This window comes from Neoarius graeffei, chromosome 20, assembly GCF_027579695.1.
Source record: "Neoarius graeffei isolate fNeoGra1 chromosome 20, fNeoGra1.pri, whole genome shotgun sequence".
Lineage (NCBI taxonomy): Eukaryota > Metazoa > Chordata > Actinopteri > Siluriformes > Ariidae > Neoarius > Neoarius graeffei.
The window spans coordinates 43,233,302-43,248,258 of record NC_083588.1 but is presented as its reverse complement, the minus strand read 5'-3'; the positions used below and the strand labels follow the sequence as shown (position 1 = coordinate 43,248,258).

Sequence of the window (14,957 nt, the reverse complement as noted above, 5' to 3'; positions counted from 1 at the left end):
AGGAACGAAATAAAAATCGGTATTAACCGGTTACCATTATTTTTAATAAGCGTTTCTGTTCCGGAACATAAAAAATAATAAAGTTTCTGGTTTCTGTTCCATGTGAAATAGAAAAACTTCCCGGTTTTCGTTTTCGTTCCTTGAACCGGTTCAAAGCCCTGATTGTGGGATACAAATTTGAAACAGGAGAGAACAATGGAGGGCGTGAGTGTGCGAATAAAACATGAAAGACCGACTACAGTAACGGAAAGCGAGAAGAAAAGACGTTATGTTGTGAAGGAAAGGAAATGCAGGACCGAAGTAATAAATATCGGCGGTCAGCGAGCACCTCGGTGTGATCAGCTGTTCGGTTAGCGACAGAATGATCCAAGTGTCAGTGCACAGTCAAAGGTAAACCTGTAGATGGCAGTAATGCAACACTGGATGCCAGCTGCCGTAAAACCCAAAAGAAGAAGAAAAAGGTAAAACGCATACATGGACTTCCTCGGTCTGCTTGACTGTGCACAGCTTGTGATTTCATGCACATTATTTGCTCAGGAATCCCTTCAAATTAAATAACTTCCCGGCCACAGAATGGCCCGATATGTTTACTTCTGTAATATCTCACAAAATATCACAATGACCAAATTCCAGAGGGAACTAAATTTCACCGATTTTATGAAATCGAAAGGTCGTCTAGCTTTAAAGAGCCCGCCTCCCTCACCCTCCACAAAATTCTCTGCACCAAGTAGTGAGTCGCCAATTTTGGCGCTAGCGATATTCCATAAACAATCCAGAACCATTCGGCAACATCCTCAGCCAGAGATCTTAAACTGTAACATGACATTGAAGATATTTTGTCAACGTATCTGTATTTTAAACTTTTATGACCGACTCATTCCATTTATGTGGTTATTCTGAACCCGTACCGGCCTTGGCCGTCTTGCGGGTGGCTGTGAGGCAAAGAACAGCGAAGGCGTGTTTTGTTCAAAGCTTCCACGTATGATCCATAGAGGAAGAAAAAGCTTGAGATGGGTTTCGAATGGATCACTAATAGTGAATTTGTGGAGGTTTTGATGCACCAAAAGCAAACAGAAGAGCAGTCAGGTGCTTTCAGAATGCAGTGGTCTGTAAACAAAGACAACAAACTGGATTCTGGGAAGGCTGAGTCAGCCCCTTTAACACAAGTAAGTGACAGAGCAATTCTGAGACAAAAACATCATCAAGGCTGTCTGGGATTCACAAAAACAAACAATTGAGAAGAACTGTACATCGTCTGGGATGCCTGGAATAAAACATGAATAGAGATCTTGCAGTCACGTGACCGGAAAGTACACAGCCGCCATCTTGTCGGTCAAAAACACCGCTGAATACTACTGCACTCGTGTACAGAATGGATCAATTTCAACCGACGGACTACACGGCTCATTTTTCTAATGAACAAATAACTAGATATATGTCTAAAATAAACGACCTACAGATTAGTGACCCTTATGGCTTACCGGACGGAGTTTTCACGACCGTGTCAGTGGATTTTGAACTGCCAACGGAATACCCAGACGTGTATAATTACCTCATTAACTTTCCCTCGCTGTTCAGTGGTGAAGCACTGCGTGCCTATAAATCTCTGGACAGTTATCTTTACAGAAATTCAGGATTTGTCAGCCACGGCATTTTGTAAACAAGAAAATAATCCTCATTGCACGGGTAAGTCACTTAAGTATTGAGTATAGCACTGACCAGCCGATTATAGAATAGAATAAGGTAATTCCAGCTGTAATTCCAAATCGTCCGTCTTGTTTACATGGATCTGGCGTTGGAGAGGTAGAGGCTTAGCAGTGGAGATTTGAGTGGCTGTTTTCTGAGCTTAGTCAACAGGCCGGCTCTGCAGCCTCGCTTTTGCTTCCGCTCCCGGCGCCGCCTCCTTCGCTTTGCTTCCGATAACAATCCACGGAGACCCCGCTGGTCTCACTATCTCGTCCGGAACATTGTGCATGCGATGGAAATCGCTACAAACTGTCATTTTCTGCTGGAAACCAATGTCCAGTAAGTCCATACGGTTGTAGTGGATATTGAAGTCCGGTACAGATGAACAACACGCAAAAATACACACAAAAAACATAAAAAACGTGCACAGGTAGGGAGAGCTTGTAGCCGCAGCCGTTGTAGTAGAATTGTACATAGTAGGGTTTTCCAGAAGAAAAGGTAGAAGTAGAAGCAGAAGTAGAAGGCGGAAATATGTCGTTTGACCGACAAGATGGCGTCTGTCACAATCTGGATTGGCTGTGACGTCACATGCAAGTGCTCCATAGAACAAAAATGGCTTAAAAATAATGAAATGTTTCAACATTAAAAATACTGTAAACAGCAGTAAGTCATCATAAATGAAACAAAATCAATATTTGGTCTGAGACGACCCTTTGCATAAAAAAAAAAAAAAGTAGTCTCCGGTACAGTGAGTGCAGTTTGATAAGGAAATGAGCTGGAGGCTTTACTGAGCATCTCACAGAACCAGCCACGGTTCTTCTGGACACTTTGACTGTCACACTCGCATCTTCATTTTGCACCAAAACCCAGCAGCCTTCATTATGTTTTCTTTTTTCATCTGAAAAGTGCTCTCTTATGTAATATGCTGCTCAGATACAAACATTTTTTCATTTTGTGCTAGAAAACGAACGTTTGGACTCTAAAATGTTTTTGGACTGACTAATGTAGAAGTCTCATCTGCATCTGTAGCCGCTTTATCCTGTTCTACAGGGTCGCAGGCAAGCTGGAGCCTATCCCAGCTGACTACGGGCGAAAGGCGGGGTACACCCTGGACAAGTCGCCAGGTCATCACAGAGCTGACACATAGGCCCTGTCCATACGGCAACGGATTCAGGTGAATCTGATAAAATTGTTTATCGTTTCGGCACCGGCGTTTTGGGTGCCCCAAAACGAAATCTTTTGAGAACGGGTTCCAGAGTGAAAAAAAAATCTGGCAACGGAGCCGTTGCGAAGTCGTCTGGATGAGTAGAACAGATTTGTTTACGATGACGTCACAACCACATGACTGAGTGCTTCACGCCGGGTAGAAGTGTAACGAACTTGATGCGAGTTGTCAACAAATCCTATAACATGGTTCATGAAACGCGCTTACAAAATATTTTCACTGCGAGTGTGAAAGAATAGCCCTTAGGGCAGAGTCAATCCCGCCAGCAAAAGTAGGGGGAAAAAAAAAAAAAAAAGGAGCGATCTCACCTCTTCAGATGTTGGTTTAAGTCCGACAATACATTCCTCAAAAAGGGCGTAGAAGAACAAAGTAATCCATCAACATGTAGCATTCAATTTATTCTGGACCATTAAAGAATTCTGGAGGATATCCGAATGTTGGCTTACCGGCTTCCATCTACCCCCATTCATTCCTCTTTCTGCGTCTCCATTCAAAAAACGAGCACATGATTTAAAGGGACTATATCCATAGGATAGGGAGTGAGAAAGTGTGTGCGTGTGACAGAGACAGGGATAGTCACTGTGCGCATGCGCAGTTATGCGCATGCGTCTACTTCTATTGTTCTGGTGTCTCCGATGGGACCGTCTTACAGCGCACGTAGAGGTGTGGCATGTGTATTGCATCGTTTTCAGCAAGCGTTGCGTTGCCATATGAACCTGATATTTTACTGATCCGTTGCCCATGTGGACGCGATATTTAAAAAATAAAATAAAATCTCGCTGCCGTTGTCGTGTGGATGTAGCCATAGACACAGACAACCATTCACACTCACATTCACACCTATGGTCAATTTAGAGTCACCAGTTAACCTAACCTGCATGTCTTTGGACTGTGGGGGAAACCGGAGCACCCGGAGGAAACCCACGCGGACACGGAGAGAACATGCAAACTCCGCACAGAAAGGCCCTCGCCGGCCACGGGGCTCGAACCCGGACCTTCTTGCTGTGAGGCGACAGCGCTAACCACTACACCACCGTGCCGCCCCTAATGTAGAAGTCATAAAATAGAAATCTATAAAGTTTGTATGGAAAAAAAGACTAAGACTTTTGCACAGTACTGTAGATTTAATTACTTTTCATTTCATTATTTTCAAAGCGTCTTCACTGCACAGGATTTCTTTACATGTGACAAAGACATTGTAGTTCGCCTCTTTTCCATCAACACAGTGAGATCTGGGAGTTTATAATAAGCAGCATAAAAATAGCACCATGAAGGATTTAATAAGCTTTACTTCTCTCTTTGGGAGCATAGCTCATCATCCAAGGTCAAGTCCTTCAGCAGCCAAGGACATCCACAGTGCATAGATAATCTATTTTAATGGTGTTTATAACATCATTTGCTCTCATTATTTCCAGGGCAACGAAATGACGACACCCCCAACCCCCTGATATCAGAACTTTAGTGTCAGGAGCAGTGATGGGAATAACGGCGTTAGAAATAACGGCGTTACTAACGGCGTTACTTTTTTTAGTAACGAGTAATCTAACTGATTACTTTTTACATCGTTATAACGCCGTTCCCGTTACTTACAATAAAATACTATGCGTTACTTTATTAAAGCTGTTTTCATCTGGCACGCCGCTCGTTCAGCCTTTCTTTACTCTGCTTTAGTGTGGGGCGGGGAGACACGAGACAACGGCACAGTAAGCCAATCAGAGTAGATTTGGACAACGTACGTAGGTAGGCCACGCCTACTGCACTACTGCGTGGTCTTTCAATCGGAAGACCCAGCGATGGCGAGCGGTCAGCCCAGCACTGCGCTTTCACACTGGAAATACAGCCAGGACTTTTCATTACTTGAAATAAAAGGCAAGGGTGTTTACATGCAATGCACATTATGTCGAGGAACAAAGCGTTTGTCCTCGTCAGTGGCCAGTAATTAGTAACATAATTTTAATAACTACAAAAATATATTACATTTGATAGATGTCTTATCTCACATTGTCCCACAAAAATATTAATATAGTGTAGATAACATTACTAATTGGTTCTGTTAAGTGTCCATTTCAGTCATTAAACACATTTAACATTCACTTTTATTATGATTACACTAATTGAATTTGATTTTTTTTGAGGGGGAACAAAATGTAACGGAATAATTACTTTCCCTGGTAATTAGTTACTTTCATGACAAAGTAACTCCGTTACTAACTCAGTTACTTTTTGGGAAAAGTAACTAGTAACTATAACTAATTACTTTTTGAAAGTAACGTGCCCAACACTGGTCAGGAGTGAATCGATTGTGCCTGCTGACAACTAACTCTTTTGCAATTTACACGTTAAAGGAATGGTTTGTCATTTTTACAGCCCTTTGCGTCCTGCAGAATTAATTGCAAACAACGATGAGGCTTGAGTTTTTGAACCCGCTGCCTTTGGTGAAGCTACATATACATTGCGAGTTGCGCATTTGTTTTGGATGGGGTGGAAAAAATATAAACGAAGAAGGAAATGACCTCACCTGTTTGCACACAGTGCTGAAGTGCTGCTGGATGTACTCCATGCTGCGACGCTCTAGCTCTTTACACGAGTGAGCCTCAGCAAAGCAGTGGATGCCCACACAGTTGATCTCGTCCATCTGACGCTCCATGAACCTGCAGCAGGCCTCACGCACTGCCATGACATCCAGCAGGTTGGCTGCAGCCAGGAGGGCCTGTACGTTGGCCTTGGAGATCACCACCTCGGCAGTGTAGGCATAGTTGACGAGCATGCCGATCATCTGGGGCTCCACGCCATTGATGGCCACTCGTTCCTGCCGCGACTCCATCAGGTCAGTGGAAAACATAGCCTAGGAAATCAAAAAGTGTCACGCTGTACATTTCTGTCAGTTTGCGTACAACCCCCCTCCCCCCAAAAAAGGCAGCACCAATTAGGAGAGCAAACAGCCCCACACGGCTTACTCTCAAGTGCTCCGTTAAACAGACACACTTTTACCCCATTTCCACCAAATCAGTTCCAGGGCTGGTTCGGGGCTGGTGCTGGTTCACAACTCGTTCAACTTGCGAGCCAGCTGAGAACCAGTTTGCTTTTCCATAGCTCGCGGTGCTAAGGGAAGCCACGTCATTACGTCGCTGTATACGTCAGTTACGTTGCTACGTTTGCATAAACCTTGGCGCAAATATCGAAGCAAAAACAACACGGAAGAAGCAGCAGAAGCAGCAGCAACAACAACAATAATAATAATGGACGACTTCGCGTTTGTACAGCTGCTGCTTCTCGTCGCTTAAAAGTGGCGATCTTTCGCGGTCTTGTTATTGTTCTTAACAACTCCACCCCCCCCGCTGACATAAGCGGTTCTTTCCTCTGGCCCAGCAGAGAGTTGGTGCTAACCTGGAACCGGTTTTTGGCCCCAGAGCCAGTTCTTTGTCAGTGGAAACAGAAAACCCGGTTCCAAACTAAGCACTGGCCCTGAACCAGCCCTGGAACTAGCCTGGGCCCGCCCATCCTAAGTGTGACGCAACACGAGGGCCTGTTGCGAGCTTAGTCTGGCCAGGCAAGCTATCTCCAGCTCTTCCAAGCTCCCGAAAAATCGGGGACCAATCAACTTTGAGCATCTCCAACGGCCCTGGGTAGAGGCGTGTTCAAGGCACTGACGTAGTAGAACTGCGACCGGAAGCCATAGATTGTTTACAGAATCTATGCCGGAAGCGCTTCATTCACGCTTCCGCATCTATTATGCATAGAAGCTGTATTGAAAGCATTCAACGGGAAGTTCTCATTGAAAACGGAGCAAAGAGCAGCCCTGGAGGTATTTATTGAAAGGAAGGACGTTTTCGCCTTGCTCCCGACCGGCTTCGGTAAGAGTTTAATCTACCAGTTAGCCCCGTCGCGTCGCATACGTCAGAGGAAAGAGTGATGTGACTGGTTTAAGCTTCGTCACAGCCTTTTCTGGCTTCGACCAGTAGCAAACTGAGGCATTTCAGGGAGGCGGGTCAACCACGGGCTCTGGGAAATAGTTGGGCTTAATATCTTGGCCAGACCAATAGCTCGCAGAGCTTTGTCGCGTTAGCCAGACTACCCTGGAACTGCTTTGGTGGAAAAGGGGCATATGATAAAACATGAAGTTTTCTTTCATGAATGGATCTTTACTTGGAAGTAAGAGCTGAAGGAGGCAAGAACGATGCGATGACAGGGGAACTCCTGGCCTCCACAGCACAGTGTGACATCGCAGAAGGCATTGTTAAGCCTCAGGCTGTTCAAGCCTTCCAGCACCTTGTTGGGATGTCGAGGCTCGTTGAACACGTAATCTTCGCTGTCCAACGTCCCGAGTGGGGGACCAGGATCCTCCAAACACGGCGATGGAGGCAGCGTGGCTGGAGCAGGGGAGCTAGTTAGCATATTTGCAGCCATGATTTCCATTTTGTCACTAGAGCAGTCTACAACAGCAAGACAAAAATGTTTGAGGTCATGTAAAAATCATGTGTAGTATAATAATAATAATAATAATAATAATAATAATAATCATCATCCTTTAGATATGTGACTATTAGTCATGTCTAAATAATGCTCATGGATATTGTACTGCCCAAAGTTGTCCACAAATATTTTACTCTGTATAGATTTATTTTTATAAATCTAAATGTTGAATATATAAAAAGGTTCAAAACAACAAGGCCTGTGATTGCTCATTGCAGCAATCTTGCATGCATAATAGTACAGATCACACTGTTTAGTATATACTCTACAGCAGGGGTTTTCAAAGTGTGGGAGAGTCAGCCCCCCTTCAGAGAACAAATAAACAACAGCGCCCCCCCCTTACAATTTTTGTTGTTGTTATACTTAATGTTCCATTTGTATTTAAAAAAAAAATGGTTGTTGTACACATTTTTATTTTTTCTTACACATTTTAAACATCTGTGCTTTTTTGTAAAAACATCTTGTTTTACACGTTTTAAACATCTCATAGCATCGTTAGCTAGCACCTCTTGGCAGACAACACACTGTGGCAGTGGAGCATCTTCAGATCCAGTCCATGAAAATCCAAACTTTAAATAATCGTGGTCATACTTCCTTCTTTTTTTTTTTGCTTGGCCCAGACTCTGTCTCCTCACTCACTGTAGCTTTAGGTACTAAAAATCGATCCATTTTGTCTCTGGCAAAGGCTAGCTGAAGTTCGCTAAATGTCCGCAATAGTAACTTATTCTGGTTTATTTTTCCTCACGAGGCGGCACGGTGGTGTAGTGGTTAGCGCTGTCGCCTCACAGCAAGAAGGTCCAGGTTCGAGCCCCGTGGCCGACGAGGGCCTTTCTGTGTAGAGTTTGCATGTTCTCCCCGTGTCCGCGTGGGTTTCCTCCGGGTGCTCCGGTTTCCCCCACAGTCCAAAGACATGCAGGTTAGGTTAACTGGTGACTCTAAATTGACCGTAGGTGTGAATGTGAGTGTGAATGGTTGTCTGTGTCTATGTGTCAGCCCTGTGATGACCTGGTGACTTGTCCAGGGTGTACCCCGCCTTTCGCCCGTAGTCAGCTGGGATAGGCTCCAGCTTGCCTGCGACCCTGTAGAACAGGATAAAGCGGCTAGAGATCATGAGATGAGATTTTTCCTCACGTTACGCCCCCCCTGAAGAACTCTGGCGCCCCCTAGGGGAGGCGCGCCCCACACTTTGAAAAGCCCTGCTCTACAGTATATAACTGCTTAGTATATACTTTCTATTACAATTTTGTACATACTCTATATACAGTTGTGGTCAGAAGTATACATACACTCATCATGGACATGAATGTCATGGTAATTTTGGGCTGTTAATGATTTCCTTGAACTGCTCTTTTTCCAGGGTGGAATGATTGTACAGCATGCATCTTTAACGACTTCCAAAAACAAGAATTGTGTGCAGAAGTTTGAATTTATCTTGGATTTTCTCTAATCCACACAGGATTAGAGAAAATTATACATACAGGCTCAAATATATACAACCATACACTTAAATCTGTTAATAAGTGGTGCTGAAGGTTCTACAATGGCTTAACTTGACGAGGCCAAGGCCTATTAACTTCTCCTTACTGATCATGATTGATTACAACTGGTAGTTTCTCTCTGCCAGCATAAAAAGGAATTTGTTTGACAGCACTCCTTGGATTGACCAATACTCAGAACCATGGGAAAGTCCAAGGAACTCGGTGAAGAGCTAAAAAGGAGAATTGTAGATTTACACAAGTTAGGAAGGTCTCTTGGGGCCATTTCTAAACAAGTGCAGATTCCAAGATCATCAGTTCAAACAATTCTAAGTTCAAGTTTTTCAGATGTGTCACCATTTTGGCAAGGTCTGGAAAAAGACCCAAACGGTCACCCTCAGATGAGAGGAAATTGGTTAGGATGTTCAGGAACAACCCAGGAACCACCAAGGCTCAAGCCTGCCATGAACTGGAAACTGCTGGAACACCAGTATCACTGTCCACAGTGAAGCCAGTTTTACATCGCCATGGACTGAGAGGGCGCTGACCAAGAAAGAAGCCTTTGCTCCAAAATTGACACCTTCAAGCTTGACTGAAATTTGCATTTGCCCACGTGGACAAGCCAAATACCTTCTGGAGAAAAGTTTTATGGTCAGACGAGACAAAGATTGAGCTATTTAGCCACAATGACAAGAGGTATGTTTGGAGAAGTAAAGGTGAGGCTTTCAAACCTAAGAACACTGTATCAACTGTCAAGCATGGTGGTGGGAGCATCATGCTCTGGGGCTGTTTTGCTGCCAGTGGTACTGGTGCATTGCACAAAGTGGATGGAATAATGAAGGACGACTACCTCCAAATTCTTCAACTTCACCTCAAATCAACAGCTAGACGGTTGAAACTTGGACACAATTGGGTGTTCCAACAGGACAATGATCCCAAACACACATCAAAACTGGTTTTAGAATGGATAAAGCAGGCTAATATTTAAGCTTCTGAAATGGCCTACCCAAAGCCCCAACTTATTGAAAAATTTGTGGACTACTCTTAAACGCCAGGTCCGTCTCAGGAAGCCAACCAATTTAAATGAACTCTACCAATTCTGCCAAGAAGAGTAGTCAAATAACCTGGCGACTCATTGCATCGTTTTTTCATTAATTGTGTGGTGGTCTCTAGTATGAATGAACGCCCTGTGAGCCGGTTTTGGTGAAAAAAATGCTGTGGTTCTCCTGTTTCAGGCTGTTCTAGTTTGGTGGAGGAGTGGGTGGCGGGAGAACGACAGGATTTCAGCTCTTACTCATTAATATTCATGACATGTAAACATCTTACCTCTGATTGGCTAACAGCACTGTGACGCCACCTCCAGTGGGTCAGAACAAGCGGATGTGGGTGTCTTTGTAAAAACTGTTTTGATTGGCTATTATGGTCTCGACATCGATGTTTTGACCAATAACAATATAGAGAACACGAATTTTACATCACATTCAACGAGATTTAAACGAGACTAAAGATGGCGACTTACAAATAATGTGTAAACATCGTTGGAGTTAATAAAGTTTGAACAGCATGAAGGAACATACCCCAAACCCCCGAAATTAATTAAAAAAAATTTCTCAACGGATTTGGCATAATATAAAAAGGTCGTTTTTTACTTAGAAAAAGTGGAAATCCGCCGAAAAGCGGGAAACTCTCATCCCTGCCTAGCTTGTGACCATGTCATGCATGCTAACGTGGAGAATATGAACATGCTATTTTGTAACAAAAACCTTCGAACAAAAAGTTCATGTTTTACTTCCAGCTTGTGAGCTGGTGGTCGATCGTCTTGACTACAGATCCAAGTATTAAAAACAACCTCGAAGCAAAACCACAACTGAAGGCGCCAAAGTTTGAAAAGTCACTGTGGTTGAAATGATCAGAACACAGTACTAACGCTGCATTATACTTCGCTGGTGGCGTTCCAAAGATAAATTCCAACCATTTCTTCTTCAGCTCTTCTATCTTGCAACGTTGCTCCGCTTAGGTTTCGTTTCTGTCGGCGGCTCCAGCCCGACTTTGAACTAGGGATGTTAACCGATGACTGTTTGACCGGTGGTTGACCGAATCAACGTCAACCGGTTAATTTTTTTGGGTTGTCGGTGAAAAAAAAAAAAAAAAAATCAATCGTTTTGAAGCTGCTGATTTTGGAGCGGAGAACCTGGAATTCTGTGTTTGTAAACGCTTGGGGCATGCCATGCGGTGTAAGGACGACAGCTGACAAATCAGAAATACCCATTCAGTCATATCCCGCCCTCCCGCCCCAGTTAAAGACAGCTGACAAATCAGAAACGCCCATTCAGTCATGTCCCGCCCTCCCGCCCCAGTTAAAGACAGCTGACAAATCAGAAACACCCATTCAGTCATGTCCCGCCCCAGTTGAACACAGCTGCCACTCGGCGAAAGAAAAAAAAAAAGTGTAGACACAGGCTTTTTAGCTTACAAATTAATATTCTGTTTTTTTTTTTTTTTTAATTATTATTAGAAGGCACATGGAGTTTAGTCCTGCCTTGGCCAGTGCATTCTGAACGTATGTTTCGGTCTGTAGCCAACAATGCATGTTATTGCAGATCACAACTCGCCACACAAACTAAAGGCACAGATGCCGACTTTTTCACGGCTTTTTCATGGACTGTAACGGCATTTGCTTATGTAGTAATTTTAATACAGAATTTACTCTGATGAAATTATTCAGACACTCCAACGCCCCCCCTAAAAAAAAAAAAAAATCGGATCTGCACGAGCCGTGAAAAAGGCGTGCCGTTTGCATCCCTGTTTAAACTCATAGGTTAACCGACTTTAACCGGCTAATGAGGCTCGGTGGTCGGTCAAGATTTTTTTTAGTTTTCGCCATCCCTACTTTGAACGCTCGTAACTCGCGCAGGGGAGGTCCCAGCCTCCCCAAACATGCAATGTTGATGTATTACTGCCACAAATAACACAGGCACGAACTTGTTCAGACACGTTTTCAGCTTGCTGTTAGGTCCTCTTTGTTAGCTACTGGCGAGATGGGCTCTGCTATCTCTCCTCACGCTGAAATCTGAACTCTCTTCCCGTGGACGGTCGCAAGCCAAGGTGGGCGAGGCCACGAATACTAATTTTCGAAGTGACGCAAGTTCGTAGGGCTTTTTCAGATTCGCTCGTTTTTCCGACCAGTTTCTTTCAGAAGCTAATACAGGGAATGGGAGTAGAATTACATTTTCGCATGCAGCATGCAACTCAGAGTGAACTATGGTATTTCAAAAAGAGCCAGTATTAAACGTTTTTGGTGGAAGGGCACCTTTAAAGTATTCACCGTCTGTGAATGGCTTTCCATGTTTAGCTATGCAGTGAGAAATTACATAGCTAGCTTCAGTGGCATTGTTTTTAGCTGAGGCAAAGCCTTTTAAAGTGTGGGCTTGCTTCCCATATCTGCACACTGTGCGTGAGATTGACTCGTCCCTATCTGCCTGATCTTTGAAAGTCTTTTCGTGCTTTGCCTCGAAATGACGTTTAACACTGGATGTTCGACACACAACACTTCCAAAACACAACGTGCACACAGCACGGTCCCTCTGAGAAACGAACCCATATTCTTTGGTCCACGAGGAGAGGAAAGTCCGAACTGTCGGCTTCTTTGCCATCTTAGCGCAACTGCTGCATCAAGTGGGCCCGTCTCATGAGAAATATGAGGAGGGGGAAGTGTTGCCAGATTGGGTGGTTTAAAGTGTATTTTGGCGGGTTTTGAACATATTTTGGGCTGGAAAACGTCAGCAGAATCTGGCAACACTGGGAGGGGGGCGCTATATTGTTGTGTAGTCATGGTAAAAGAGCAGGCCCACCATGCAACAGCCAATGACAGGTCAAGATGATGTTTGAACATTTTTAAATGTGTTGAATAATTAGGTTTGTGTATCATCGTCAGTGTGCCACTGGAAATTCCTCGGTGTGCCAGTTGTGGCACGCGTACCTAGGGTTGCCGACCCATGCTCTGCGTAAACGCCGCCTAGTGTATATACTCTGCATAAACGCCGCCTAGTGTATATACTCTGCATAAACGCCGCCTAGTGTATATACTCTGCATAAACGCCGCCTAGTGTATATACTCTGCATAAACGCCGCCTAGTGTATATACTCTGCATAAACGCCGCCTAGTGTATATACTCTGCATAAACGCCGCCTAGTGTATATACTCTGCATAAACGCCGCCTAGTGTATATACTCTGCATAAACGCCGCCTAGTGTATATACTCTGCATAAACGCCGCCTAGTGTATATACTCTGCATAAACGCCGCCTAGTGTATATACTCTGCATAAACGCCGCCTAGTGTATATACTCTGCATAAACGCCGCCTAGTGTATATACTCTGCATAAACGCCGCCTAGTGTATATACTCTGCATAAACGCCGCCTAGTGTATATACTCTGCATAAACGCCGCCTAGTGTATATACTCTGCATAAACGCCGCCTAGTGTATATACTCTGCATAAACGCCGCCTAGTGTATATACTCTGCATAAACGCCGCCTAGTGTATATACTCTGCATAAACGCCGTTTAGTGTATATACTCTGCATAAACGCTGTTTAGTGTATATACTCTGCATAAACGCCGCCTAGTGTATATACTCTGCATAAACGCCGCCTAGTGTATATACTCTGCATAAACGCCGCCTAGTGTATATACTCTGCATAAACGCTGTTTAGTGTATATACTCTGCATAAACGCCGCCTAGTGTATATACTCTGCATAAACGCCGCCTAGTGTATATACTCTGCATAAACGCTGTTTAGTGTATATACTCTGCATAAACGCCGCCTAGTGTATATACTCTGCATAAACGCTGTTTAGTGTATATACTCTGCATAAACGCCGCCTAGTGTATATACTCTGCATAAACGCTGTTTAGTGTATATACTCTGCATAAACGCTGTTTAGTGTATATACTCTGCATAAACGCCGCCTAGTGTATATACTCTGCATAAACGCCGCCTAGTGTATATACTCTGCATAAACGCCGCCTAGTGTATATACTCTGCATAAACGCTGTTTAGTGTATATACTCTGCATAAACGCTGTTTAGTGTATATACTCTGCATAAACGCCGCCTAGTGTATATACTCTGCATAAACGCTGTTTAGTGTATATACTCTGCATAAACGCTGTTTAGTGTATATACTCTGCATAAACGCCGCCTAGTGTATATACTCTGCATAAACGCCGCCTAGTGTATATACTCTGCATAAACGCCGCCTAGTGTATATACTCTGCATAAACGCCGCCTAGTGTATATACTCTGCATAAACGCCGCCTAGTGTATATACTCTGCATAAACGCCGCCTAGTGTATATACTCTGCATAAACGCTGTTTAGTGTATATACTCTGCATAAACGCCGCCTAGTGTATATACTCTGCATAAACGCTGTTTAGTGTATATACTCTGCATAAACGCCGCCTAGTGTATATACTCTGCATAAACGCTGTTTAGTGTATATACTCTGCATAAACGCTGTTTAGTGTATATACTCTGCATAAACGCCGCCTAGTGTATATACTCTGCATAAACGCCGCCTAGTGTATATACTCTGCATAAACGCCGCCTAGTGTATATACTCTGCATAAACGCTGTTTAGTGTATATACTCTGCATAAACGCTGTTTAGTGTATATACTCTGCATAAACGCCGCCTAGTGTATATACTCTGCATAAACGCTGTTTAGTGTATATACTCTGCATAAACGCTGTTTAGTGTATATACTCTGCATAAACGCCGCCTAGTGTATATACTCTGCATAAACGCTGTTTAGTGTATATACTCTGCATAAACGCTGTTTAGTGTATATACTCTGCATAAACGCCGCCTAGTGTATATACTCTGCATAAACGCCGCCTAGTGTATATACTCTGCATAAACGCCGCCTAGTGTATATACTCTGCATAAACGCCGCCTAGTGTATATACTCTGCATAAACGCCGCCTAGTGTATATACTCTGCATAAACGCCGCCTAGTGTATATACTCTGCATAAACGCCGCCTAGTGTATATACTCTGCATAAACGCCGCCTAGTGTATATACTCTGCATAAAC

The 14,957-nt window shown here is 43.8% G+C and overlaps 1 protein-coding gene across 3 annotated transcripts in view; it reads right to left on the bottom strand.

Moving 5' to 3' along the window:
• Positions 1-14,957, bottom strand: part of si:ch211-256e16.3 (kelch-like protein 20) — a 44,722-nt gene that overhangs the window by 26,631 nt on the left and 3,134 nt on the right. For 2 of the 3 annotated variants that reach the window (XM_060901751.1, XM_060901752.1), the window contains exons 2-3: positions 7,058-7,344; positions 5,430-5,756 (exon numbers count right to left, since the gene is read on the bottom strand). In XM_060901751.1, the coding sequence (XP_060757734.1) occupies positions 5,430-5,756; positions 7,058-7,327 (597 nt within the window). In that variant the 5' untranslated portion in view covers positions 7,328-7,344. The remainder of the gene's footprint in view (positions 1-5,429; positions 5,757-7,057; positions 7,345-14,957) is intronic. The other variant, XM_060901754.1, reaches the window with a different exon arrangement.